This window comes from Gordionus sp. m RMFG-2023, chromosome 5, assembly GCF_954871325.1.
Source record: "Gordionus sp. m RMFG-2023 chromosome 5, tfGorSpeb1-WG-v2, whole genome shotgun sequence".
NCBI lineage: Eukaryota > Metazoa > Nematomorpha > Gordioida > Chordodea > Parachordodidae > Gordionus > Gordionus sp. m RMFG-2023.
In genome coordinates, this window is record NC_088779.1 from 29,599,596 (window position 1) to 29,619,844 (window position 20,249).

The 20,249-nt window shown below is 29.2% G+C and overlaps 2 protein-coding genes across 3 annotated transcripts in view; both read left to right on the forward strand.

The window, feature by feature from the left end:
* The window catches only part of LOC135929535 (DNA topoisomerase 2-binding protein 1-like), a 31,183-nt gene extending 20,260 nt beyond the window's left edge, over positions 1–10,923 (forward strand). For both annotated transcript variants that reach the window (XM_065466151.1, XM_065466152.1), the window contains exons 11-24: positions 1,070–1,192; positions 1,295–1,389; positions 1,486–1,678; positions 3,412–3,552; positions 4,409–4,561; positions 4,815–4,939; positions 5,846–6,014; positions 6,136–6,302; positions 6,371–6,546; positions 7,244–7,473; positions 8,901–9,101; positions 9,870–9,992; positions 10,335–10,568; positions 10,705–10,923. In XM_065466151.1, coding sequence (XP_065322223.1) covers positions 1,070–1,192; positions 1,295–1,389; positions 1,486–1,678; positions 3,412–3,552; positions 4,409–4,561; positions 4,815–4,939; positions 5,846–6,014; positions 6,136–6,302; positions 6,371–6,546; positions 7,244–7,473; positions 8,901–9,101; positions 9,870–9,992; positions 10,335–10,568; positions 10,705–10,836 — 2,262 coding nt within the window. In that variant the 3' untranslated portion in view covers positions 10,837–10,923. The remainder of the gene's footprint in view (positions 1–1,069; positions 1,193–1,294; positions 1,390–1,485; positions 1,679–3,411; positions 3,553–4,408; positions 4,562–4,814; positions 4,940–5,845; positions 6,015–6,135; positions 6,303–6,370; positions 6,547–7,243; positions 7,474–8,900; positions 9,102–9,869; positions 9,993–10,334; positions 10,569–10,704) is intronic.
* An 8,146-nt stretch (positions 10,924–19,069) lies between these two features.
* LOC135929983 (uncharacterized) lies at positions 19,070–19,823 on the forward strand. The gene is made up of 4 exons (XM_065466742.1): positions 19,070–19,371; positions 19,416–19,472; positions 19,516–19,582; positions 19,624–19,823. The coding sequence occupies exons 1-4, from the start codon at positions 19,081–19,083 to the stop codon at positions 19,707–19,709; spliced, it is 501 nt and encodes a 166-aa protein (XP_065322814.1). The 5' UTR covers positions 19,070–19,080; the 3' UTR covers positions 19,710–19,823.
* Positions 19,824–20,249: the final 426 nt, after the last annotated feature.

Consider the following 20,249-nt stretch of genomic DNA (forward strand, 5'->3'; position numbering starts at 1 on the left):
AAAATTCAATATAAAATCGATAAATTTAGAATATATATTTAAAAAAATTTCCAAGGTCCGACCCGACTCGACCCGAAATTTTTTTAAAAATATTAGGTCCGGCCCGAACCCGATTATTTTAAATAGAATTAGGCCCGATTCCAGCCCGAAGCCCCTTCAGGCCAGGCACGGGCCAGACTCTACTTTGCAGATCTCTAGTGAAAATTACTAATAAATTATATAAAAAAGAATATTACATTTTTGCAATAGCATCATATTATTATTTTAAATTTTCATTTCAAAATATAACAATATAAATAAAAAAAATATTAAATCATATCACATATTTATTCGTTGATAATAATAAAATATATAAAATAAAATTATTTTACTAAAATAAATAAATAATAATTAATGATGCAGAATTTTTGACTAATTTATTTTAGCCAAGCCTAATTAGGCTTAGCCGATTTATTCACCTGAAATCAAGGCTAAGCCGTTTAATAGTCGGCTAAAATTAGCCGATTACGCAACACTAGTTGAGCCAATGTCCTTGGTTGATAATCCATCATTTACCAGGATGATTAAAACTCTATCCTCTAGTACAACAATTTTATATTGCCAGACAAGATAACTTTATAGTGATGAAAGATGCTCTAATAGTAGAGTTATCAGAGATATCATATATATGTACCACGGCAGATAGTTGAACACATAACATTAGGTAAAAACTTATAAAATGCAACAAATTACCATAAATATTTATTTTTATTACATAAATTTTTTTATACAAAACTAACTATTATTTTAATATTAATAAATGTTGATTTTTATATATTTACTATAAAATAACAATATAAGCAAAAAATAAAACAAATTTGTTTCTAAATTTTTTTTTATAAAAAGTAAAATAATAGCTAATAGCGAGCTACTTTTTTTGACAGATAGCGGTAGCGCGCTATTTTTTAAAGTTGCGATTAACAACTCTGGTTGGTTCTAACTAGCCTGATTTGGAAGTTAAAATATTGAGCATTGAATCCCTTTAAAAACTCAACAAGGAAGAAAAAAATGTTTTTTGTTTTATCTAAAGGAAGCATTAAAGTCGCTCAACGCGCTGGATAAGGTCCTCGTCAACAAGAAGAGGCGTTCGAGTATTTCCTTATCCCAAATATTTTACGAAAAAGCTCAGAAAATTATCCATAAAATGTCTCAGGTTTTCTTTAATTTTTTATTTTTTTTACTCTACCCCCCCCCCCTCCCATCTTTCAAAAAATACTCCTTTATTTCGTAATATGGAATATTTTTTTATTTTTAGGAAAATGGTCTTGATGGTGACGCTTTTCCGGTTTCCGCTGTCGAAACAAAATCGATTCCAGCAAAAAAACTTAAGAAAGCTCGACGCGAACTCAAGTAATAATTATATCGCAATTTATTTTGGTATCATTTCCCACACTTTGTTTCAAACTTACAAATTATCCGCTATATATTTTTTTAAATTTTATTAAGGAAAAACGCCCAACTTACCCGCGCTTCTCAGGAACACACCTTTCTTCCCGCCTCCGTCATAGATTCTCCGACATCATCTTCGTCAATCGAACGCGATTTTAAAGATTCTCAAGATGATGTTACCGATAAGAGGCCTAAGAGATCAAACGTCAAGAAAGTCAGCGAAAATAGTCTAAGCTTCGTGAAGAATCATGTAAGAGCTTTATTAAATTATCCATTTAAATAAAAAAAATTTTACCTAACATAAAATTTCCACTCTTATAGTAGTAGAATTCCAAACAAGAAATTAGTTTCTTCATTTTTTTTTCCAAAGCGATCTCCGGGAAGACGCGTTTCGCCATGCTTATTTGCTATAAAATACACGTTCATGACGTCGTTAAATGATTATTTAATGACGTCATTTAAAACGCTATATATAATATAGTATAAATTTTTTTTAATAAATAGCCGTTTTTAAAAGGAAACGCCAATGTTTTCGGAATTCGCCTTTGTATAGTGGATTAAAAAAAAAACTTTACTTGTAATATTTTTTTTTTCGAGATTTTCTAGATCTAATTTTTTCTACCAGTTCCCAAATCGGAAATATTTATTACTCTTCTTACACCTAGACGTATAAAAAATATATACATTTAAATTTATTAATATATCCTCAACAGTAGAATAAATAATAATTTATCGATGAGCATTATATTACATCTAGAAATAATTTTTTTTATTTTGGTTATGTGTTTTTAAATGGCTTGATTTGAGTCGATTTTTTTAAAAAAAAATGGCTAACTGAATATTTTAACCGGAAAAAGATTGCATAAGCTTCGAGATTTCCGCTAGTGTGCCGCCTATGAGCAAAATGTTGTAGGGCTTGCGTAATATTTTTATGAATAAAATATCGAGTTATAGGGCGCACTAATTGAGCGTTTCAAACGCCGCGTCTGTATTTCAAAATGGCCTCGTGCAAATTGGTAAAATTACCGTTTGGCATTAGGAACCATTTTTTTAAAAAAAAAGCAAACAGGTTTGCTTTATCAATACTTTTTTTAAAATTTCTACGCTTTGTAATATTATATAAAAATGTAATATAAAATAACTTACTTATAACCCTAAAAAAAGGAATATTTAGAAATTAAAGAAATAAGAAGGTAGACGATAATATAAATAACTTACTTATATCCTAAAAAGGCAATATTTAGAAAATAAAGGAATAAGAAGGCAGACGATAATATAAATAACTTACTTATATCCTAAAAAGGCAATATTTAGAAAATAAAGGAATAAGAAGGCAGACGATAATATAAATAACTTACTTATATCCTAAAAAGGCAATATTTAGAAAATAAAGGAATAAGAAGGCAGACGATAATATAAATAACTTACTTATATCCTAAAAAGGCAATATTTAGAAAATAAAGGAATAAGAAGGCAGACGATAATATAAATAACTTACTTATATCCTAAAAAGGCAATATTTAGAAAATAAAGGAATAAGAAGGTAGACGATAATATAAATAACTTACTTATATCCTAAAAAGGAATATTTAGAAATTAAAGAAATAAGAAGGTAGACGATAATATAAATAACTTACTTATATCCTAAAAAGGAATATTTAGAAAATAAAGAAATAAGAAAGCAAAAAAATTACGGCAAAGCGTAAACGCTCAATTTGTGTGCACTTATAAACCTATTTTAAAAATCGGATCAAATCGAATCGTTTAGCAACATTATATGTTTAATAATCAACTGCTCTCAACATCCGGTTATTTTAAAAGAGCCAACCTGACCCACAAGAGTTAATATCCGGGCCAATTTAAAAGAAAAACAAATAACACCTAACGAATTATTATTTTTTTTATTTATTTAAAAAAATAGGATTTTAGTCAGATTATTCTTTCTACTTAAAAAACATTTTTAAATAAATAATAATTTTTAAGGAGCCGATCCTGAAAGGGTGCATTATAGCGGTAAGCAAAAAATTGGCCATGAACCAAAAGCAACTCAACAAAATGGCCACGGATATGGGTGCCGAAGTTAAATGGGTCTACGATAAGTCGTGCACTCATTTTGTATATCAGGTATTATATATATATATATAGCTTATATCTTACTAATACTAATATAGTTTTTGTAACACCCCTATTAGCTTATATGCAATATTTATTTTAAAATTCAAGTATACTTTCATTTCGTAGAGTCGCACTTTGATCAGAAGTCTATTTGTTTAATGATCTCACTGTCTTACTTTTTCTTTTTTTTTAAATATATAAATATAAGATTTTTTTTTCAAATTTTGAGTATTTGGGTTGCACGTGCATTCATATTTCATTTGTGGATACACACATGTTAAACAATTGGGAAATATTTGGCAGGGGTGGGGGGAGTTACTTTGGTGAAGTGTCTGTATCGCAGTTAACTCTTCGCTAAATGTCATTTTAGGTTAAATTTCAAAGTGAAAGAAAGTAAAATGTTAAAGGTATTGATTGATAAGATACATCTTTGTCGTTTCGCACCATTTTGTCCAGATTTCCCCAAGTTAGCCAGCTGCATCTCTTAACCTTTCTCCATTTACCGCGATCTTAGGCATCAAAGGCCCTTCTTTTCATATCCGTATCCATATTGTTTTTTTTTATCTCGCTTTGAATCTAGTTTCCTCCAATCTTCCATAATTCCTACAATATGCAAACCATCTTGCCCTATTTCTTCTCATGACATCTCCCATCACATCTATTCCATTATATGAATATTGAATATATAATTTATATTTTTTTATAGGATACTTTATCGGGATAATCAAGTTATAATAAGGAATATTTTACTCTACCTTATGATGATTTATGGTGTGTTAAATTTCTCTAAATAATGATCGTAATATTATCAATAATGTAACTATAAATTTATTTTTTTAAATGCATATTTAACCCCCATTCAAAGGGAAAAGTCAAGGATAGGTCGAAAGAATTCCGCCAGGCACAGCAAGACAATAAAATCATAGTAGGACCTGATTGGTTAATTGCTTGCTCTCAAAATGGCGTAAAGCATTGTGAGTCTCTTTATCCATATACACGTGATCCGAGACTTTTTTTAGTAAAATTAAATAAATATATATATATATCTGATTTTCCAGTTTTTGGGTAATAAATTCTGAGATAATTTACTTCCTGGAGGAAACACCTAAAATATCGTTTCTTCATAATCGCTCACTGTGATTTGCGTATTATATTTTTGGCTTCCCCAAAAAATTTTGCAGGTGGTTATAACTGGGCCCAAAGCTATTTTTTAAAAAGCGTTTATTAAGTTAATTTAAATTATATTTGTTTTACAAACCATTTTTTGGTAGAGCGACATGTCTCCCATTCAAACACCTTATCGCACCAACAAAAAAAGCGTTGTCAAAAGTAACAGGATCCTCAGTTCGAACGATACTACAATGCAGTTAGATCCCGCTTTACCCGAAAATTCGACGTAAAATATCTGACTGATATTTTTTTTATATAAAAGTGACGGGCGAGGGGTGAATACAACCTAGTAGTCGTTGTTAAACGACTCCATTTTAGCCGATTTTAAATCAATATTTTAGTCCAAAATAATATCTACTCGAGCCTCTATATTTCATTAATAGATGCCCAAACTTCTCTGCCTCCTGTGAGCAATATCTCCACGTTTGCATAATATATTTTGGGCTAAAATATGAGGTAGGGTGGAGGTTTGTTGCATTCACTCGAATCATGGTAATATAATTCCAAATAGAATGTAAAATAAAATGTGTATGAACTATAATAATATTAAAAAAACTTATATAGAATTTATCTCATATTGAAAATGATGTTAATTTTGAAACATGATTGTTTGGTATAAAATAATATTACGCGAGTCTCAATATTTCATGTATATTTCAAACCTTTCTGCCTCCATATGAGCAAAAATCTCCAGGTTGGCATAATAAATTTGGGCTAAAATATTTGAGTAGGGTTAAAGTTTGTTGCATTCACTCGAATTATGATAATATAATATAAATATAGAGAATGAAATATAAAATGTATGAACTATAATAATAATAAAAAAAACTTATATAGCATTTATCTCATATTTGAAAAATGATGTTAATTGAAACATGTTTTGTTTGGTATAAAATTATATTACATTTTGATTTATAAAAATATATATAAAAGATAAAAATAAACTTGGGGTTATCTGGTGAAGTAGATTTTATATTTGTTCATAAGGGGAAAAGGCGGGAAAAGAATTTAGAATAATAAATATTGACATTTTATTTTTGAGACGAACTGCGTTTAACTCGGCTGAAATATTTTGAAAAATAATATATATATATATAGGTTTTTTTTTTAAATTTTTTTTATTTTTCTTAAGAATAAACACGAATTTTTCTACGTTACCCGATATTTCGACCGAACGCCGCCAAACGGGCATAGAACAAGAACTGCAAGATATTATCTCCAAGACTAGAACCATTTACCAGAGGAACAGAAAATCCAAACGTAAATTGAAGAAGGGAATGGCGGAAACAATCAAAAACTTGGTAGGAGACCTTTTTCGAATCTGACCACTTTAAACCCTCGAGGGGGGATGGGGGTGGGGTGGGGGGTGTAGGAGAAATAAATTAAAATGTTATACTAATATTATAACTGTAATTTAAATAGGAAGATGAACATAACGCCATGAACGTATCTCGAAAGCTTGACCACCTGGAATGTACGAATAGACTCTCGGCCAATAACGTTAACAATTATATCCATAATAACTTCGCTTGTTCCGATAATTCTCAGTCGCAAAACATTCAGATAACGTGGGAAGATCCCGTAGGAAAGTAATAATCTAATAATTTATTTAGAGAAAATATTTTATTTTTTACTCATTTATTTAATATAATGATAGACGCGAAAGGGAGAAAATATCGAAACAGCTGAGTTTGCTATCCTCCACCTCCCCCCTTACCCCACTATCAAAAGACCTCTTTAACACCACCAACGATAATTCGACCACCAATATTACTTTTAAGATGTCCGAAAACTCGACCATGATGAATCAATTTCCTAAAGCCCCTCCTCTAGGTCGGTAATTGTCATTACATTGATTAGAGCTGGAGGAAAAAACCTTTTTTTGTTAAAAAGCTAATGTCCAATCCAAGGACATATAAATATATACCAAAACAAATCAGTTTCTGGTAAGCCATTTTCGTTTTATTTTAATAATAAATTGATACCGGAAACCAAAAATGGCGTTACAGCTGTTTTATATTCAATGACGCTCTTCCAAATGCATTTTAATAATCGTCAGCTTAGGTAAGTTTTATAATGTAATTGATAAATTACCCAAACTCAAACTTTTGATCGAAATTAAAACTAGATTACAGTAAAACTTGTTTAATTTAGACTACCGTTAATTCGAGCAAATCCCTAATTCGAACAAAATTTTAAGTTTTCCAATCGGATAATCAAAACGAGTCCTTAAAATCAGCTGATACGATTGATAGCCATTATAATTTCCAAATTATTTAAGATATTTAATTTATATAAATAAATCAGAGATATCTCACCATCCACTTAATTAACAAGAGGCGTGAGTTTAACTAGCATTTTAGCAGAAATCTCAAACTGATTTATGACATTTTTTTTGTTAGTTATATCCGGTCAACTTTAAACATCTGTTCCCTTGAGATATTTTGAAATGGTGTATATTTTATTTATTTTTTTTACTGTTATGATTTTTTTTTAAAAATTTGATAATCTCATTTAATAAATTCTTTAGCGTTTCATAAACAAACCTCGTCAGTCGTTTCCACCAAAATTAATTTCTCTAAACAGAGAGATTCTGCCACTACCGAAGACATTGTAGGAATTGCGGATATGAAAAGTTCTACATTCGTGGAGGATAAATCTAAGAACTTCAAGGGTATCATGAATGAGTGCGATATAAGTAACATAGGTCAAGATACCACAGCGAAGCCTAAATTCATGTTTTCGGCCCTTTCAGAAGAGGTAACCCTTAAAAAACTTCGGAATAACTTTTGTCAAAAAATTTAATGATATCACTCGATAATTATTGTAAGATTAATAGGGTTTTGCATGATTTAAATCGTGATTTAAATCACTATCTATTTATTTTTTTTTGGAAAAATAAGGTTAACCTTATTTAAATCAAATTAATCAAGAGATTAAATTCCTTTTTTTTTATTCTATCACTATATTTTTGTATGCATAAATAAGTTTTAATCCTCAAATCAATGATAAACACTCTATAATTATTGTATGGTAATGCGTTATTTATTTTTTTTTCAAATTTTGATCATTTTTGTTAAATTTTAAAAAAATCTGATTTTACCAGAAGTCTATTCCAGCATGCTTAGAATAACTACCTTACGAATTTCGGAGAATTTCATAACTTTTGAGTCATTTAAATATAATTTATATTTTTTTAAAAAAAATCTATGAAAAAACTAATATAAATTTATATAAATTTGAAAAGTTCACATCGAAATTTTCTAATCACACGGTAGGGTATGTTTTTTTCTAAACATGTCGAAATTCATTTCCGGTAAAATGTTGTTTTTTTTAAATTAAATAAAAAATACACGGTCGAAAAATAATTTAAAGTTGAAAAAAATGACACATTGTCGCCAACTAGTGGTTCTTAAGGCTAATGGTAGTCACTACCTTAAGGTATTACCTATCAAATTTGTATTTTGTTTCTATTTTTCATTTGGATAGGCACTACCAAATTTATTTATAATATATGATTTTTGGAAAGTCTCTGTGGCCTAGTTGCAATTGCGTAGCTTGCCAATCCACAATCATGTTTTTTTCTTAATCTAACTTGGTGGTTCCGTCCTTGGGGGGAGGGGGGGGGGGGGTGATATATAGGAGAACGGACTCGATCACGTGATTCCGTTATAATATATGTTGGTCGGTATTTAGAAAATCGCTATACGTGGACTCGTATCATTAATCTGTTCTTAAATGGTTCGATTTGTGGCGATTTTTGAAAACGGCTCACTCAATATTTGCCAAGCCTCGAGATTTGGCTAACTAGATGCCCAAACTCTTGTGCCATCTATGAGCGAAATTTCCGTGTTTGCGTTAAATTTTTCCTGGATAAAATATTGAGTCAGCCATCTTTGAAAATCGGCTCGTTGACGCTAACACTTTTCGCTATACGTGTTTATTACCGTAAACTATTTTATTGTATAATTACGCTAATTCTTGAAATTATTTTTATTTTTGGCAAACCCTTTATTAAATAAGCCTCAAAATGGGATTTCCTAATTTTAGAACTTTCTACTTTGAATGGGATTTCCTAATTTTAGAACTTTCTACTTTGAATGGGATTTCCTAATTTTAGAACTTTTTTACTTTGAGACTTTTTTTTAAAAAATGAATATGACTATTTCCGGAAAAAAAAATGACAGGATAAAATTCATTACGGATCTCTGATTGAAGGATTAGGCGGAACCGTGTCCGATATGGTGTGTTTTGACCCGCAAGCTACTCATTTGTTGGTGGACGTTCCCATGAGAACGGAAAAATATTTGGCGAGTATAGCCAAAGGACTTTGGGTACTCCATAAATCCTATTTGGAGACTTGCTCCCAAGCGGGACATTTTATAAAAGTAACGAATGACCATCTATTTTATTATTTATATATAATTGTGGAATTTTGATCTAATTCTATTACCAACCTATTTTTTAAACTCGAATATTGAAAGCCAAATATTGCATCTAATTATATTTGCCCTCCCCCCCCCCCTTCGACTATAGACATCCTAGTAATCTCTGAATCTATTTTTAATTGCCCACCCTTATAAAATTGATTGGGGGATGGTTAGGGATTTATCATATATGAAATGGCTGACATAAAAAAAAATTTATGGTACAAACGTGAATTTATTATTTTATAAAAAAAAATAGCAACTTATTGAAGCGGTCTCTAAAAAGGTTATAACTTTTTACCTCCAACTAGTGTTGTTAAACGCTAAGCCTCAAGATTTCTATAATACATGTCTAGACTTTTGTTTTTGTTCCTTCTATGAGGCAAAATCTTCAGGCTAGGGTAATATTTTTCTGGATGAAGTATTGAGTTAGCCGTTTTTAAAAATCGGCTCAAAACGAGCCGTTTAACAACACTACCTCCAACTTTGATATTAGTTATTTCTTAAATCGATCATTCATTTTGCTTACCGATACAAAATTGGAATTTGGGTTACATTATTTCATCGATTATAAATTTACTTTCATATTTTCTTACAATTCATTATAATATGGTAAATCCTCCTTACCCTACATTCACAGTTTAGCACGAATTGGCTAATTTTGAATGTAGGGGTTATACGATTTCTCCTTCTAATTCTCATCATTATTTATCCATTATAATCAAAAAGGAAGAATATCACGAATGGGGTTCGGAATCAACAAATCAATTGATAGCCAATCGGAACAAAGGTTGCAAAGATTTGGCCAAAGCTGCTCGTCAATGGAGAATAATGATCAAAGCATCTAAATCGGTTTAATTTTATTTTTTTTTGTTTGTGCCTTATATTTTATTATTCTTTCTTCGTTTGTTTAATGGCCTTTTTCCCCCAGGTTTACCCGGGTAAGGCTACTTTCCCCTCTAATCGTCTTTCTCTTCATTTTCCGCGGCCCAGGGCATCGCTCGCTAGCCCTGTCATCCAGCGTATCTTGCAAGATAATAATTATTTTTCATTTTCCTAATTTTTTTTCCCCTCTCTCGTATAATCTAGATAAGGAAAAGAGCTAGTTTTTAAAGAAAAATATTATTTTTATTTTTTGGAGATTAATGTTTATAAATTAGGATTAATTTTAAAATGCTAACTAATATTATACAGGAAGAAGAAAGAACAAAGCTACCTAGTGGAGCCTTTTCCTCGTGGGTCGTTTTACTGTACATAGCACCTAATCACTTAACTAACATAGAAAGGTTACTCGAAGCGGGTTCGGCTCGAGTCCTAAAATATTCCAAAATCAACTCCAATCCCAAAACAGATTTCGCTCGTTTTCTCGCCGCCAATTCCGTGACACATGCTTTTGTAGACGTAAATAAGATGGGCACTCAACAATATGTAAATAAACAACTATTTATATTTTTAGAAATTTATTAGCAAGGGTATCCTTCTTTCTTACGATACTTTTCAAGTTTAAAATGATACTTTACGATACAAGATGCTATATAATCTTTTTTTTCTATTTCTCGCTTAGTTTGATTTAGATGCCTTGGTGAAGTGCAGCGTCAAATGCCTCAAACCCGAATTTATCCCTTCTTATTTGTGCGATCCTTGTAATGTTACTCACGAAAATTTCCTATTAGACCAATTGAAACGCCGCTTATAAAAAAAAATTAAAACATAATATAATTAATATAAGGTAAAACCTTTGGAAAATGATGCAAAAAGATTGGAAAAAATAAATAAAGGAGGATCAGAGAATTTTCTTTCTTTTGTTTAACACGATTTATCTAGATGGATTGATATATTTATTTCTAGATTATATGTTGATTCTATTATTTTGTCAATAAAAATCGTGTAAATTATCAATATTAAATAAGCTAGAGAATTTTTAGTTTATAGAATAAAAAGTAAAAGCAATAAATACTAAAAATTTTTTGCAATAAGGAGGTGATAAGATAAAAATTAGGGTTTTGCCTAATGGTATTATAATAATACCCACACTAACGAAACATTAGTTAAACATTGTGCACCAATGAAAAATAGCTTGTGAACGCCATATGATGTTATGCATGGCATATATGTATAAAAATTGTAAATTTTTAATGTAGGTGAGGTAATGTATTTTAGCATACCGAATTCAAATAAGTTATTAAAAATGACGCGCCACGTGATCTCCAGCTGATTTACATTCAAGCTTTATGATGCATTATTAAGAATGAATCGTCAGGCTAGATATTATATTTTTATTTCCCTAACCCAAAGATACATCAAGATTAGCGCCACTCTTTTAACCGATTATGATAGCATCTTTTCTATCTATTTAGAATAATTTGTATGTAATTATTTTAAATATAAATTCATAGTTAAAATGTTGGCTAAAAAAAAATTTTTTTTAACTTATGAGGACTAATTTAATTATCATTTATAATTAGATATCAGCTAAACTGTTAGATTTAGCCAAAAAAATTTAAGAATGGCTAACCTAAGGTTCTGAAAATTTTACTCTTATGTGGCAGGAACACCTGCACATATCTATTAACGAAATCTCGAGGCTTAGATAATATTATTTTGGTTAAAATCTAGTCGTTATTAAATATCGGCAAAATTGAGCCATTTAACAATATCTATCGGTTGATAAAAAATATCGGTCAATACTGTTGCATCTTTTCTGATACATAAAAAATTTATCTGCTAATATTTAATAAGTAAAAAATCTTAACATGTTAATCGCCGATTTATATTATATTCTAAATAATTTTCTTAAAACTAGATATTTAAGAATTTTTGTGTGAGGTACTCATGTTTGTAGTGAAAGCCAATGGTCCGGTCAGTATAATAGCCAGAATTTTCCAATAAGGTAGGTAGGTTTAAAAAATATTTATTTGCTAAAATGGAAAATATAAAAAAAAAACTACATATCTCGGCGTTCGCTAGTATTTAATGCCTGACTAGTACTTTCAATTTAAATATGAAAACCACAAAAAAGAAATTGACTTATAAACAAAATAAAAACTATGACGTTATTTTATAAGCGTAAAGTGAACCAAGCTTTTGGAAACACTAGTTCTAAAACTTATGAACCATTAGGAGTTGTTTTAAAAAGGAAAATTAATTATTGGTAAAATATAAATTTCAAAATTAACATCATCCCAAAATATAGAAGTTCAAACTAAGATTTGGCGTTAATTAGTGTTATTAATTTATCTTCAATTTCCCCAGCCATTAAAAAAGTAACCGAATTATGAACCAAAAACTATGTCAATAATTAGTATGCATTTCATACTTCTTAAGTGCTTTCAATCCTTTTGTCGATAAAGAATAACATTTTTCGCAAGTAAAAAATCGCCAATATTGGCATCATGTTATACTAGCATTGGCGTACGCAGTGATAGGGGGTCAGGGGGACAAATCACCCCCCCCCCCCAAAGCCAAAAAATGCAGATGCCGGATATATTTTTCAAAAATATTTTTGTTTAGAGTGTTGTGCAGATTTAATTTCAAAACATTTCCATATTTTTTAATTCGTTTGTAAATAAAAATTTTAACTTGTAAAAATTGATAAGAATATATAAATATGTTATTTTAACAACTTTTTACAAGTCAAATAATTTTATTTTCAAATAAATTAATAAATATGGAAATGTTTTGAATTAAATTTACACAGTACTATATTAATTTTTATTTGTTAATATTTATTCCTATCTCATATTAAATTTATTATCACATTCATGACTAAGTTTATCAATTAATTTCGATTTCAAGTTCTCCGGCGTAATATTATCTTAGTATTTTCAAATTTTAGTGGCGTTATATTAATCTACCATTTTTAAATTTCTAGCCAAATAATAATTATTCTGAAATTGTCTAACAGGGAGAAAGAAATTGCAACCTTGTCCTAACGAGATAGAAGTCTCCGCCATCAAGCAGTAACAGCTTTTATGGAGTTAGAAGAGCTTATTATTTGCTATTACTGACATCACAATGGCCTGAAAGAAATTTTTCCTTAGAAGCAAGAAAATTATTGGATTCAATGCTTATTCCAAATTTTTTTCCCCATTAGAATGTATAACTTTTCAAAAACATGATGACTTGATTAAGAAGATGAGAATAGCGGAGAGCATTTTATTAGAATTCAAGGAAATTAGGGCTAATGTTTATGAAGAATTTCATATTTTATATGTTATTGTTAAGTCAAAAGCAGAGCTATAAGTGTTTAATATTTGTCTCACTCGACTTGCAGCAAGGCAAGCTCATAGTTAAAACATTAACATAGGATCAGTAGAATAGTATATCTTAGATACAAATATATTTATAAACCAAATAAATGAATGGTTTTTAATTCATTATGCAGCACTTACCAATCTGCAAATATTATTTCCCTAAAAGCCTTCCCAACCTTTTTCAGATGGTGATAGAAAAAAAAATATTTGTTGGATTTTTATCATGAAGATGTTAAAGTATCTTATGATGCCTTATTAGCTGAATAACTATGTTTATAAGATTAACTATGATTGATACAGTCCTAAAAAATGCTATGGATGCTCTGCATTATTTCAAACACATTTTAGAATTATATTCCCAATGTATTAAAAGGGTTTATATATATTAGCAACTCTTCCCAATAGTAAACTAATGAGAGAACATTCTTTTTTTTAAGAAGAATAACAGAGCCCTGCAGAGGTACCATTTGCAGGGCAAGACCAGGATTTTTCTAAAGATTTTTACGGCTAAGCTCAATTTCCAGGCCCGGCCCGGCCTTTTTTAAAATAAAATTTTCAGGCCTGACCTGGATTTTTTAAAAATAAATTATATTTATTTTTGATTTTTATAGCTAATAATAACGATTTCAAATATAGGCTGTTTTAAAATATACAGTCCGGCCTGGATGTTTTTTTTTAAATTCAGGCTCAGCCCTGGTGTTTTTTTTTAAAAAAATCGGGCCCGGCAATACGGTCCGGCCAGGGGGCCGGGCCTGCAGGTATCTGAAAAACATACCAAGAAGTACAACTTTTGAAAGTAGATTGAAAGGTTTGGATCTTTTGAAAATTCCAAGGCATTTGACAACAAGCAAGGATGAGATAATTGAAAAAATAGCTCAATCCCAACGAAGATTGGATTTTACATTGTAAATATATAACATACAAAATACAATTATTCCCTAAGCTTTTTGTGTATTAATTCATATTTCTAACATTTAAATTTTTTATACTTTATATTTATATATAAATTTTAAAGCTCAAAAAATTCAAATTTCTATTTTGGGTCATTTATGTGATTCTTTACATATAATTTTTTTATAATTCACATTAATTTAAAATTGTGTATTAGGAATAGTTATTAGTCCAAATAAATTTATGCTTGATATTTTTAAAAAACAATAATATTTCTCAAAAAAATTTATTATCCCCCCCCCCAGACCTAATTCCTGCGTACGCGCCTGTATACCAGAATGTAAATTATGGCAGCAATGAACAATATGTGATACATTAATAAGATTCACTAGTTCATCCATCAGTTTTTTCAGCCAATAAATAAAAGCTAGTCCTCCAGTTGGGGGTTTCAACGAGCTCTTCTCTTGACACAAGAATTACATATAATTTATGTAATACATCATTTACATTTGCTCAAATTTTCATAAGTTTCAATATAATACTTTCAAGCTATTTTCATAGTCTCACTCAATCAAATCGATCTCATTTTTAGAAATATTTTACCTTAGTTTTGCAGGAAAAAAGTTTCAAATGATTTGGTGGGAAATAATGGCAAAAATATAGTAATTTTGAAAAATATTTTATCTAACCTCTGGACCATTTGGCTTGATCCCCAACCCCTCACGTATATTCGCTTGGCTAAAGTTTGCATCTAACAAAAAATCAATATTATATCTTTCATGATGAAAATACCTATAAAATCTACTCTTAATTTTAATATGCCAGCCATTTGCACAAACTCACTTTCTTTAATAACATTAGATTAGATACTGAACATAATGAATCAAATTATTAAAATGTTTTATAATAGACACATTGGGATAAACTATCATTAGGTCCCTTTTCCAAATTCCTTCCGGTGCAATATTGTATAAAAAGATATTAACATTTATTTAAATTAAATATTTGTATTATTTTTTAAATTATCCATATTTGATTTATTATTGTTAAAAGAAAGTTTACTGCCCATTTTCAGGGCAAACAATATATTTTATAAAGAAAATATCTCTACACCTTTACCCATTCAACAGTCGAATAATAATATTTTATATAGGGATATTTCTAATTGGAATGACTTATTATTAATAAAAAAACTTATCTTTTTTAATATACCTAAAAATGTGAAAAATCGGATTAACGGCAAGTTATCTGAGATAATAGGTTTTTTAAATAAAAATTTTAACTCCTTCCTTGCTTGGAAGAACTTCCTTACTTTTCTTTAAAAAGTGTTCATTAAGGCTGATAAATATTTCTCTTAAATTGAATGCATTAAGATTAGGATCATAAACTTTGATATTCTTGTTTTTACCCAAGTATAAAATTTTGATTCCTTCTCTTTTGTTGTTCGTACTTTGTAATGCAAACTTATCTCTAGAAAGATAAACCCAAGGAATATTACAGAGGCACTTAATTTAGCCATATTATCTAATAAAATGGTCCATTCTAATGATAAAACCCTTGCTGATATGTACGAGAAACACAGTTTATCTCCATGTCTCTACTTATACTTATCCCTTTTATTTTAGCAAAAAAGTCATGAATTAAATCTTTTAATAGTAGTTCCGCCAAGGGCCTATATGGCACTCGACTTTGCTATTTTTTAACACATCCCTTTAATCCTAATTTTGGTCTCTTCATCAAAAACCCTGCAAGTTATATAGCTCCTCATTTTGGAGGCCGTCTCATTGCTTTATTGAAGCCTGATAAGGCTAAAAGGCCCATAGCAGTTGGGTTCTTTTTCCGTACATAACTGCCAAGTTAATAATGAACCGTATTAAGATTCAAGGTATAGATTACCTTGACGATTATTAATTTGGCTTTGGTGTCAAAGGGGTAGCGAGACTGTGAATCCTCCTTCTTTTTCACTTTTGTGTAAAGTTGATTGTAAAAATAATTTTAATGCTTTGTATAGACCTACCTTCTCCTTTAAAATCATATAAATTCCTATTAGGTCAGAATTCTTTTTTAGTTTTGGAAGATATTGTTTTGAATTCTGAGGATGGTATTCAACAAGGGGATCCTTTAGGTCCTCTCCTCTTATGCTTAGGTATTCATGACATCTTTTCTAATATGAAGTTCAAATTCGATTTTGACCTTAACCTTTGACCTGGACGGCAGAACCCTATCTGGTTTAGAGGCTAATATGTTGGAGGCCATTAATATCTTAATAAATGAATCTAAAACTTAGGTCTTGTTTTAAAAATGGATAACAGGAATTCGTTTTTAAAATGATCCCCATCATTTGTTTTATTAAATTCCTTTAAGGTTATTAACTGGGAGTCAATCTCCCATTTAGATCCCCATTCAATCGTGCTGTCTCCATAATAGCAAGCCTAGAGAAAGCAACATTTTGTTTACCCAAATTGGAAGCAATATTGTGAAATATTCCCGCCCATCAATCTTTATATTTAATATGGAAATCGCTATGGTTCCCAAAATTTTACATATATTTAGGTCCTCATCTTAATTTTTAAACTTTTTTTCAGCCCTAGACATGAAGATTAAAAACTTATTCGAGGTTATCATAAACTTTCATTTTTCTGAGTTTAATTGGATCATTGTACAGCTTTCGACCAAGGAAGGGATTTTGGGGTTTCTCCCTCTTAATTTAGATGCTTTATAAATTTTTCTTTCTTCTGGGTTTTTAATGCGAGGATGTTAAAAATAGGCTTGCGTGGAGAGGAGATAGTCTATTTGAAACTGCCTATGCTTATGAAAGAAAAATTCATGCCTTGTCTCTCCCTCGGCACAGAAACCTTCTTAACACCCATCTGGCTAATTTCAAGAAATTGGTGATCCTCCCTTGAAGACACTCTAATCAGATAATTTGGACAAAACTCTTGCCATGAAAGGCTTGTAGTTTTCCCTAATGCCTTTCTTGGTCTCTGCTATCCAATGAGGAACTGAGGGTGAGCATAGGGTATAGACTTGGTTGTGACTTATGTCTACCCCATAAAAGATGCCGTGAGGACTCTGATCCTAAGGGTCGACATGTCTAATCTGTTTATATTCTAAAGGTTAGTTCAGTCGCCATAGAACTATTAATTCTATTGTCTCGAGCAAATTAGAGCTGGCCAATTATCTTAACTTTCTGGAACCCGTCCAGTTATCCCTGTCTGATGGAAAAAGACAAGATGGGCTCAAAAATAATCCTTGGTTTAGAGGAGAATGCATTATTTGGGATTTCACTTGTATCCTCCAATTTCCTAAAACCCAAACGTTGATCCAAATTATTAGCACAACTATTCTGATTTTCACTCCCAATGGATATTTCTGCCAACTGGTCCCTATACTATCATTTTTTTTAAGATTTTAGTTAAAAAAAATTCAAATTAATGCTGATCATGGATCCTCTTTTAAAATGTTACAATCAACATCTTTGTTTCAAAGAAATTATTTTAGTTTCCTCGGATCTCAGTTAGAGTCCTTTTTGGCCCTGACCACATGTTTTTTAACTTTTATTTAGCAAGGGTGATATTTTATATTTAAGCTATTGAAACCAACCAAGATATATTCAATCCCACCCACCTCAAACTTTTTACTCTTATCTTGTATAAAGTCTCTCCCTCCAATTTCCAAAATATATGGCCTGCAGGAAAATTACATAGATATCATGAAAATTTTGATTTAAAAAAGTTATGGAAAATAGCTCATTTTATTCCAATTTAGAATGGAATGACCTGATCAATTTTAAAAATCCATGTAAAAAAATGAGAATGAGCTAAAAAATATTTAAATCAAGGCTAAGCTTAAAGATAGAAAAAATGTCAATGCTGATCTTAAAAATTATACTATTAAGTTTAGTAATGAACAAAAAAACATAATTTTTTACTGGTATACAAAATATATATAAAATTTAATAACGAATAATATCAAGCCCCAAAAACCTATATTAATAATATTTAATTTTATATATATCATATAAAATAGGTAGGACAGGACATTTAAGATAAATCATTCAAATTTATTCACAAAATTATAAAAATTTGAGCAATTTATTCATTCATTGTCATTATGTATATTAGGTAAACAATCTTTGACTAACATTTTATGAGGAATTATATCTAAATATATTTTTTAATTATAGCAATATATAATTATATACCTTGCAAAAATTCTAATGATTCATTTGAGTTTACAATGTTTGCAAGATTTTTGTAGGATATATCGTTAATGTATAATGCATTTTTATGACAAGATGTGGCAAGGTATTCAATAAAAAGCTCCTAAAAATTAAATGGTTATATAACTAATAAGTCAATTATATAATTTTTTTGAAAAAAAGTAAATTTTTGTATATTAAATTTTATAAAATTACTGTAGCTTTAGATATGGTAAATAGCGAATCTTCACTAATATTATTTAATTTTTCAATATCTGGTGAGCTTTTAATAATCGTTTTAATTCGATTGAAAGGTAATAAGGGAACAGATTTATTTTTTGCCCAAAATTTCATTATTTAACAAAAAGAGGCGTTATCAAGAATTTATTTTTTGAAATCTCTCTAAGGTGACATTAACATGATGTGCTAAAAATACTTTTTAAATTAAATTAAGAAAAATGTATAATTAATAAATAAAATATATTTTTGATGCTAAGATTCAAATCAACTCTTTTATATGAATCTTTTTAAAAAAGTACAATTACTTAAAAAAAAAAAATTCGAAACTTTGCATAACTGTCAAGTTATTTAAAAAATGTTGCCAAAGTATAATCCAGATTATGACGAGTTTATTTGGTGGAACTATTCTAAAATTAATATCTTAGAATCTAAATTTTATGAAGAGCAAGCGAAGAAAAATCTATCTCACAAAATACGATCTACAGAGAAGCCGTCTTCCTCTCCAAAACTTAAATCCAAAATTGAAGAAAACCATTCAAAATTTGAAATTCCTAAGGAGAAATATGAGACTCAGAGCCAAATATCATCAAAAGATAGATCACTTTCTCCTCTATCAAAAATAAATAATCTCAAAAACAAAGAAAAAGTTCTTACAATCATTTTAATTTGTATAAAATATACTTGATAAAGGCTTTATCAAAGGAAATAGATGATTGCCTAAATTTAGTTGAAAAAACATTAAAAGAAGTTTTACTATATTTCTTTTTAACAATAAATATGTTTAATATAGGGTCCTAAATTTATAAACAGTAGAACAGATAATGTTCTAATCGAGCGTATAGAAATGTTGGAAAAAGGTTTTAATTTATTTTAACCAGTATTTTACAGATTTTAATAGATAATCAAGAAACCAAGCAAACAATTAAAAATTTATATGGTGCAATAATAGATCTCACTAAGAAAATTCAACATCTTGTTCATTAAAATAGTGTTTAAAAAATCAATTGCAATATTTGAAATGATTTTTAGTTAATTTTTAAATTATTTGCATTCATTTTTTGTTTATGCATCTAAAATAATTTTTAATTATCAATTGCAATATTTGAAATGATTTGTAGCTAATTTTAAATTATTTGCATTCATTTTTTGTTTATGTATCTTTAATAATTTTTTAATGGATTGAATTATTAGAGTAAAATACAAAATATTTTAACAAAAGATTATTTCCTATTTGTTTAAATCTAAATTTTCAAAATGAGAAAAATATTTAATAAATTGTGGCAAGATATTTTTATGACAATCTAATTTTTACAGTTTCTTTATCAATGCAAAACACTTAATTGAGAGTCTGGGTTTTGTCATACTCTTAAAAAAATAGTGCACCCATTGTTTAAATTGAAGTTGCCTTTTTATTACTATTATCATCAATTTAAAATTTTAACTGTTAAAATATTGGTTTTTGTAAATTATATTATTGTCTTACTTTTTATATCATTAATTTCTAAATATTCAACTTTAAAAAAT

Excerpts from the sequence above, each read along its gene's own strand:
- LOC135929983 (XM_065466742.1), top strand. The coding sequence starts at position 19,081 with ATGTTGCCAAAGTATAATCCAGATTATGACGAGTTTATTTGGTGGAAC. Across the intron at positions 19,473-19,515 it reads TTGAAAAAACATTAAAAGAA|GGTCCTAAATTTATAAACAG; the intron begins GTTTTACTATAT and ends TGTTTAATATAG. Across the intron at positions 19,583-19,623 it reads TATAGAAATGTTGGAAAAAG|ATAATCAAGAAACCAAGCAA; the intron begins GTTTTAATTTAT and ends AGATTTTAATAG.